Source organism: Oncorhynchus masou, unplaced genomic scaffold (genome assembly GCF_036934945.1).
Source record: "Oncorhynchus masou masou isolate Uvic2021 unplaced genomic scaffold, UVic_Omas_1.1 unplaced_scaffold_6064, whole genome shotgun sequence".
Taxonomy (NCBI): Eukaryota; Metazoa; Chordata; class Actinopteri; order Salmoniformes; family Salmonidae; genus Oncorhynchus; species Oncorhynchus masou.
In genome coordinates this window covers 6,135-15,369 of record NW_027012488.1, presented here as the reverse complement: position 1 = coordinate 15,369, position 9,235 = coordinate 6,135, and the positions used below count along the sequence as shown (strand labels likewise).

General features: G+C 49.4%; 1 protein-coding gene across 1 annotated transcript; it reads right to left on the bottom strand.

The window, feature by feature from the left end:
* Window positions 1-613: 613 nt before the first annotated feature.
* LOC135536376 (stromal interaction molecule 2-like) lies at window positions 614-8,503 on the bottom strand (the record flags this gene model as incomplete). The annotated part of the gene is made up of 5 exons (XM_064962719.1): window positions 614-807; window positions 1,044-1,221; window positions 1,595-1,710; window positions 4,308-4,419; window positions 8,392-8,503. Coding segments are annotated over 5 exons (712 nt in total), but the record flags the coding sequence as incomplete, so codon positions are not given.
* Between the last annotated feature and the right edge of the window lie 732 nt (window positions 8,504-9,235).

Below are 9,235 nucleotides of genomic sequence, written 5' to 3'. Positions count from 1 at the left end.
ATCGAACAAAAGGACCATTTGTGGGACATATTGGAGTGCCAGCAGAAGAAGCTCTTCAAATGTAAGGCATGAATTATATCGTTATTTCTGAGTTTTGTGTCGCGCCTGGCGGGTTGAAATATGATTGTCGTGTGTTTGTTTGATCGGGTGCTGTCCTCAGATAATCGCATGGTTTGCTTTCGCCGTAAAGCCTTTTTGAAATCTGACACGGTGGCTGGATTAACAAGAAGTTTTCATTTGGAGTATTGCACTTGTGAAAGTATGAAAGTTAAATATTTCTAATAATTTTGGTTAAATTTCTCGCTCTGCATTTTCACCGGATGTTGCCAAATCGATCCCGCTAACGGGATTTGATCCATAAGAAGTTTAAATGTGTTTCCTGTCAGGTATTTTAATTATCTGTATTGTCTACTTTTGAATGTTTGAAGTCTTGAATGTGGTTGTTTGTCATGTCGTGTTAATTATGGCGTTAGCTAATGAGGATCCTAATAAAAACTACAAAATTAAATTACCGGTTTCCATAAAAGACCTGTTTGTTACCAAAATTAGTAAACATTCTGGTTACTTTGGTAAATAACCGGTAGTTTTGCAACCTTAAGGACATGCGACACACTCTCAATGGTTCCTACCTGCACCAGCTCCTCCTCTGCGTATTTGAGGCGGCTGAGCTCACACTCGGCCCCCTGGCGGAGTTCGCGGAGACGGTACGACTCCTTCTTGGCCCCACTGATCTCGTCTCTCATCTTCTGCTCCAGGTTCTGCTTCTCCACCGCCACTGTGCGGTTCTCCTCCTGGGCCTTCTCCAACCTGGGGAGAGCCATGAAAACCTGACAAAGTCATCTTCACCATCCAAAAACAACCAACTTCACTTAATACACCCGAACCCTGGGCCCAGTCCAATGCCTAAGATGTTACACAAAGAGATCGAAATCTTTTAACAAGGTGGCTAGGTGTTCTAGTGAGGTCAGAACAATACCTGTAACATCTATATACAGTATACGAACCCTTTATAAAACCTTAATAAAAACTACTAGGTTACGTACCGTCCCTGTAGGTCCATGAGGCTCTGCTCAGCACTCTGCAGGCTCTCCAAGTCCTTCATCATCTGACCCATGTGGACCCGGGAAGACTTGTTCTGGATATAAGCGAACCAGCAGCCCCCCACCCCGATCACTATAGATACCATCAACACAAAGTCCTTCAACCAGTTGTGTTGCGGACCTGGGGGAGAGAGGGATGGAATGGAACGGTGTTTATTGGCGGTCCAAGCACGGCTCAGTTGGTAGAGCATGACCCTTGCAATGCCACGATAGCGGGTTCGATTCCCGTGACCACCCAGACATTAAAAAGCATTACGGACGTATTGACCTTACAGGAAAGCTGTACTATAGTATGCAATTGTATCTTTGGATTGATGGTTTGGTAACAAGGTTCTGGTGAATGTAGAGATGGGGGGGGGGGGTCTGCAGATCAGAGTCATATTGTTGATCATTTCCTTGATGGAAGAAGACATATGTTGAGTAAACATGGTTATGTTTTTACCCAGACACCCCCGTAGTGGCACCAAACCCACACGTATGTATAGTGTACTTACGTGAGGGAGGGCCGAAGAGCACAGCATCTAGTGCTTTGAGATTGAGCTTCTGTTTGTGCCTCTGGTCTAATATCTTCAGCTGACCCGACATAAACCACGGTTCGTTCGCCGCCAGTCTGAAACAGAGAGAGAAAACTAAACATGTTGAGAACGATATCACTGAGAACGAGAATAGAACGCTGATCAACCAACTACAGTATGTAAGACAAGGTCTGTCTTGAACAGTGTGTATCAGTGTGCGTGTGTGTGTGTCAGTGTGAGTGTCAGTGTGTGTGTGTGCATGTCAGTGTGCGTGCAGGTGTGCGCGTGTCAGTGTGTGTGTGTCAGTGTGTGTGTGTCAGTGTGTGTGTGTCAGTGTGAGTGTGTCAGTGTGAGTGTCAGTGTGTGTGTCAGTGTGCGTGTGGGCGTGTCAGTGTGCGTGTCAGTGTGCGTGTGGGCGTGTCAGTGTGCGTGTGTGTCAGTGTATCAGTGTGTGTGTGTGCGTGCGTGTCAGTGTGTGTGCGTGTGTCAGTGTGTCTGAACATGTCGGTGTACTCGTGCCACCACCATCTTAAACCAGATCAGACAACATGGCAGCCAGCGACACCCAATCCACTGCTGTGACATCATTTAATCACAAGGCCCGCGGGCCACATCCGGCCCGCGAGAAGGTTTTTTACGGCCCCTGGGATGATCTTGATTTATTATTAGAACCGGCCCGCAGACCGCAGCAAGCCGGCAGCCCGCAGATCTTTTACACGCACCAATACTACATTTCCCACAATGCAACGGTGACGCACCGAGCAGTAGGCTGCTTCATTTCAATATTTATTGGCACAGCAGTCGTCAGCATCACAGTAAAATTAACTTTCAGATACCCATCAAAAATGGCAAAACGGAAGGTGGACACTGAGAACCGGGGTTTCAAACAAGGTGGGAGTCGGAGTATATGTTCACGGAGGTAGCTGGAAAACCTGTGTGTCTTCTGTGTGGAGAAAGTGTGGCGGTACTGAAAGAGTATAATCTGAGACGACATTATGAAACGAAACACGCGGACAAAAACAAGAATATGGACATGGAACAAAGGCTACAAAAGGCAGAGGAATTAAAACGAGGCCTCAAATCTCGACAGGCTCTGTTCAAAAAAGCCAAATCACAAGGCCAGGCTGCTGTCAAGGCCAGTTTTATTTTGGCAGAAGAGATCGCTAAATCAGCCCGGCCATTTACGGAGGGGGATTTCATCAAAAACTGCATGATTAAAGTTTGTGACGAAGTTTGCCCAGAAAAAGGCAACTCTTTTTAAATGTGAGTCTGAGCAGAAACACCATTGCCGAGAGAGTAGACCAGTTGTCCATCAATCTAAAAGAGCAGCTTGTGAAAAAGGGAAAAGATTTCATTGCATATTCCTTGGCTGTGGATGAGAGCACCGACATTTCTGACATTGCCCAGTTGTCAATTTTCATCCGCGGAGTGGACTCCAGCCTAAGCGTGACAGAGGAGTTTTGGCTTTACGTCCTATGCATGGCACAACTACGGGGCATGATTTGTATGAAGAGGTGTCAAGATGTGTAAATGAGATGGAGCTGCCTTAGGGAAAAACTCGTGGTTTGACAACCGACGGAGCACCTGCGATGTGTGGACACAGGAGCGGACTGGTGGCGAAGATACGGAAAAAGATGCAAGAGGAAAACGCGACAGGTGAGCTGACAGCTTATCATTGTATCATACACCAGGAAGCGTTGTGCGGTAAAGCCTTGAAAATGGAGCATGTAATGAGCATCATCACGCGCACAGTTAACTTTATCAGAGCCAAAGGTTTGAATCACCGCCAGTTCAAGGCATTTCTGACAGAGCCATAAGAAAATATTGCTTTATTTATCTGATCATATTGGAATATATTTGTTAGGTTTTCAGTAGGTTCAATTAGGTTCACTAGACTATATGCGTCATTTAAAAAATTTTCAATGAACATTCGAACAGTCCGGCCCTCGGCTTGTAGCTAAATTTTTTATTTGGCCCTCCGTCCATTTGACTTTGACACCCCTGATTTAATGAGTCAGCACCCCACGGGTACGGGGGGAAACAACACCCCTGACCCCTTCAACCCCCCCCTTCAACCCTCCTCTTCTATCCATGTAGTCATTCCATACATGAGTGCATGGAGTCTCAGAGAGTCTCATTCCTGAAGAGATTCTAGTGGAACTGCTCTGACTCTCCCCTTCGTGTCATTAAGACGTTTAGATGGGATCAATAACACCAAGATCAAGTCCATATAAAAGGTGACTCCTTGATATAACCAATCGCCTGCTGACTTCGGGTCAGGACATAAACTGGGATGTCCCTAAACTGCACTAACGCGACTATCGGACAACATGGGCATGGAGATGTTTTGCTAGGTGAGTGGGCATATGTTTTATGTGTGTGTGTCATGTTTGATCATTTCTTTCCCATTCCACCTGCATTAACCTCACATATCCAGCAGCAGGGAGCATTGGTCTGAGTAACAAATTGAGCTCATTGTTTATGATGTGCATTTCAACTTTTCAAACGAAACCTGAGACCGTTCAGCATATATCTACATATTGATAAAGCAGCGCAAAGCGATATCTTCACCGTCACACAAAATCACTACTGTTTACACATCATGGAAGACACGTATTCAGTTCAGTGGTGTTGTTGGTATCTGTGATATTCTGTGTCCCATCAGTGTTGTGTTGTGTGATAATGTAGTCACCGAGGCAGAGTGTTTCCATTGATCCGAACTCTCTGAAGCCTGTCCTTGTACTGAGGCAGCTCCACAGATTCCTTCAGCCACTGGACTGTGTCCTCCGTCGTCCAGTTATGAACTGCAGACAGAGACTGAAATTGACATTTGCTTCTTCCATTTACCCTCTCTCTCCGTTCCATTTACCCTCTCTCTCCGTTCCATTTACCCTCTCTCTCCGTTCCATTTACCCTCTCTCTCCGTTCCATTTACCCTCTCTCCGTTCCATTTACCCTCTCCCATTCCTCCCTTCCATTTACCCCTCTCCCATTCCTCCTTCCATTTACCCCTCTCCCATTCCTCCCTTCCATTTACCCCCTCCCATTCCTCCCTTCCATTTACCCCCTCTCCCATTCCTCCTTCCATTTACCCCCTCTCCCATTCCTCCCTTCCACTTACCCCCTCCCTTCCTCCCTTCCACTTACCCTCTCCCCTTCCTCCCACCCCTCTCCCTTCCATTTACCCCCTCTCCCTTCCATTTACCCCTCTCCCTTCCTCCCACCCCCTCCCTTCCATTTACCCCCTCTACATTCCTCCCCTTCCACTTACCCTCTCTCCCTTCCACTTACCCCCTCTCCCTTCCACTTACCCCCTCCCTTCCTCCCTTCCACTTACCCCTCTCCCTTCCTCCCACCCCTCTCCTTCCATTTACCCCCTCTCCTTCCTCCCACCCCCTCCTCCTTCCATTTACCCCCTCTCCCGTCCATTTACCCCCCTCCCTTCCATTTACCCTCTCCTTCCATTTACCCCCTCCTTCCACCCACCCCCTCTCCCCTTCCATTTACCCCTCTCCCTTCCTCCCACCTCACCTCCGTTCCATTTTAACCCCTCTCCCTTCCATTTACCCCCTCTCCCTTCCATTTACCCCCTCTCCCTTCCATTTACCCTCTCCCTTCATCCCATCGCCCTCCTTCCATTTACCCCCTCTCCCTTCCATTTACCCCCTCTCCCTTCCATTTACCCCCTCTACCTTCCTCCCACCTCACCTCCTTTCCATTTAACCCCTCTACCTTCCATTTACCCCCTCTCCCTTCCATTTACCCCCTCTCCTTCATCCCATCCCCTCCCTTCCATTTACCCCCTCTCCCTTCCATTTACCCCTCTCCCTTCCATTTACCCCCTCTCCCTTCCATTTACCCCACCTCCTTCCATTTACCCCCTCTCCCTTCCTCCCTTCCACTTACCCTCTCTCCCTTCCACTTACCCCCTCTCCTTCCTCCCTTCCACTTACCCTCTCCCTTCCTCCCACCCCCTCTCTCCCATTTATCCCCTCTCCCTTCCTCCCAACCCCTCCCTTCCATTTACCCCCTCTCCCTTCCTCCCACCCCCTCCCTTCCATTTATCCCCTCCCTTCCATTTACCCCCTCTCCCTTCCATTTACCCCTCTCCCTTCCATTTACCCCCTCTCCCTTCCATTTACCCCCTCTCCTTCCATTTACCCCACCTCCCTTCCATTTACCCCACCTCCCTTCCATTTACCCCCTCTCCCTTCCTCCCACCCCCTCCCTTCCATTTATCCCCTCTCCCTTCCTCCAACCACCTCCCTTCCATTTATCCCCTCCCTTCCTCCCAACCCCTCCCTTCCATTTACCCCCTCTCCTTCCATTTACCCCCTCTCCCTTCCTCCCACCCCCTCCTTCCATTTACCCCCTCTCCCTTCCATTTACCCCACCTCCCCCTTCCATTTACCCCCTCTCCCTTCCTCCTTCCACTTACCCTCCTCTTCCACCTACCCCCTCTCCCTTCCTCCCTTCCATTCCACCCTCTCCCTTCCTCCCACCCCCCTCTCCCTTCCATTTACCCCCCTCTCCCTTCCTCCCACCCCCCCTCCCTTCCATTTACCCCCTCTCCCTTCCATTTACCCCCTCTCCCTTCCATTTACCCCACCTCCTTCCATTTACCCCACCTCCCTTCCATTTACCCCCTCCTTCCTCCTTCCATCTTACCCTCTCTCCTTCCACCTACCCCCTCTCCCTTCCTCCTTCCACTTACCCCTCTCCCTTCCTCCCACCCTCTCCTTCCATTTACCCTCTCCCTTCCACCGCCCTCCCTTCCATTTACCCCCCCTCTCCCTTCCATTTACCCCCTCTCCCTTCCTCCCACCTCCCCTCCCTTCCATTTACCCCTCTCCCTTCCATTCACCCCCTCTCCCTTCCTCCCAACCCCTCCCTTCCATTTACCTCCCTTCCATTTATCCCCTTCCCCTCCCACCCCCCTCCCTTCCATTTATCCCCTCCCTTCCTCCCAACCCCTCCTTCCATTTACCCCTCTCCCTTCCTCCCACCCCCCTCCTTCCATTTATCCCCTCCTTCCTCCCAACCCCCTCCTTCCATTTACCCCCCTCTCCTTCCATTTACCCCCTCTCCTTCCATTTACCCTCTCTCCCTTCATCCCATCCCCCCCCTCCCTTCCATTTACCCCCTCTCCCTTCCCCCATTTACCCCCTCTCCCTTCCACCCACCTCCTCTCCTTCCACCCACCTCACCTCCGTTCCATTTAACCTCACCTCCGTCCATTTAACCCTCTCCTTCCATTTACCCCTCTCCCTTCATCCCATCCTCCCTTCCATTTACCCCCTCTCCCTTCCATTTACCCCCTCTCCCTTCCATTTACCCCCTCTCCCTTCCATTTACCCCCCCTTCCATTACCCCCTCTCCTTCCTCCCACCCCACCTCCCTTCCATTTACCCCCTCTCCCTTCCATTTACCCCCTCTCCCTTCCACCCACCCCCTCTCCCTTCCATTTACCCCCTCTCCCTTCCACCCACCTCACCTCCCTTCCATTTACCCTCTCCCTTCCATTTACCCCCTCTCCCTTCACCCACCCCCCCTTACCCTCTCCCTTCCTCCCTTCCACTTACCCTCTCCCTTCCTCCCACCCCCCTCCCCTTCCTCCCAACCCCTCCCTTCCATTCACCCCCTCTCCCTTCCTCCCAACCCTCCCTTCCATTTACCCCCTCTCCCTTCCATTTACCCCCTCTCCCTTCCTCCCAACCCCCTCCCTTCCTCCCACCCCCTCCCTTCCTCCCACCCCCTCCCTTCCATTTACCCCTCTCCCTTCCATTTACCCCTCTCCCTTCCATTTACCCCTCTCCTTCCATTTACCCCCATTTACCCCCTCTCCTTCCATTTACCCCCTCTCCTTCCTCCCACCTCACCTCCCTTCCATTTACCCCCTCTCCCTTCCATTTACCCCTCTCCCTTCCATTTACCCTCTCCCTTCATCCCATCCCCTCCCTTCCATTTACCCCCTCTCCCTTCCATTTACCCCTCTCCTTCCACCCCCTCTCCTTCCATTTACCCCCTCCCTTCCATTTACCCTCCCTTCCTCCCACCCCACCTCCCTTCCATTTACCCTCTCCCTTCCATTTACCCTCTCCCTTCCACCCACCCCCTCCCTTCCATTTACCCCCTCTCCCTTCCATTTACCCCTCCCTTCCATTTACCCCCCCTCCACCCACCCTCCTCCTTCCATTTACCCCTCTCCTTCCATTTACCCCTCTCCCTTCCACCCACCCCCTCCCTTCCATTTACCCCTCTCCCTTCCACCCACCCCCTCCCTTCCATTTACCCCTCTCCCTTCCATTACCCCCTCCCTTCCATTTACCCCCTCTCCCTTCCATCCAAGCCATTAGACTGCTGAACAATTCATAAAAATCGCCGCTGGATAACTTACATTGACACACACCTCCCCGTCGTGTACACTGCTGCTACTCGCTGTTCGTTTGTTATCTATGCATAGTCACTTCACCCCCACCTACATGTACAGATTACCTCAACCACCCTGTACCTCTGCACACTGACTCGGTACCGGTGTCCCCTGTATATAGCCTCATTATTGTTATTCTCATTGTGTTACTTTTTATTTTAGACACCTTGGTAAATATTTTCTTCTTCTTGAACTGCACTGTTGGTTAAGGGCTTGTAAGTATGAGTTTCACTGTAAAGTCCACACTTGTTGTATTCGGCGCATATGGCAAATAAAGTTGGATTAGATTTACCCTCTCTCCCTTCCTCCCTATTTTAAACAATCCCTCCCTCCATCTCTCTCCTACCTTCTGAGGTTTTCCAGCCCTTCCACAGCTCTTCCACAGTGATGTGTTGGTCTTCCCTATGAAGGTTACTGTGTTTGTTAGTTTGTTGTTGCTTCATATCTTCTCTAATAAACTGCAAGAAGAAAAAGACATTTGGTTAATATTACTGGTTATTATATCGTTACAGACTGCAATAAAACTGACACAGTGGGAACACAAACTAACAAGTTAAATACAGGTACAGAGTTATGACATTGTAGAGGATCATGGATACCAGCAGACGTGACTTTCAGTGTGATGTGAGTTCTATTAGTTGTGTCTCTATTAGAAGTTGACCGATTAATTAGGGACGATTTCAAGTTTTCATAACAATCGGTAATCGGCATTTTGGCCGATTACATTGTAATCCATGAGGAGACTGTGTGGCAGGCTGACAACCTGTTACGCGAGTGCAGTGTCAAAAGGACATTGTGTCTGCAAGGAGCCAAGGTAAGTTGCTAGCTACAGTAGCATTAAACTTAACTTATAAAAAAACAATCAATCTTACCATAATCACTAGTTAACTACACATGGTTAATGATATTACTAGGTTAACTAGCTTGTCCTGCGTTGCATATAATCATTGCGATGCCTGTTAATTTATCATCGAATCACAGCCTACTTCAACTTTGCCAAACGGGGGATGATTTAACAAAAGCACATTCGCGGAAAAAAGCACATTCGTTGCACGACTGTACCTAACCATAAACATCAATCCCTTTCTTAAAATCAATACACAAAAGTATACATTTAGAAAACTGCATATATAGTTAAAATAAATGCATGTTTGCAGGCAATATTAACTAGGGAAATTGTGTCTCTTCTC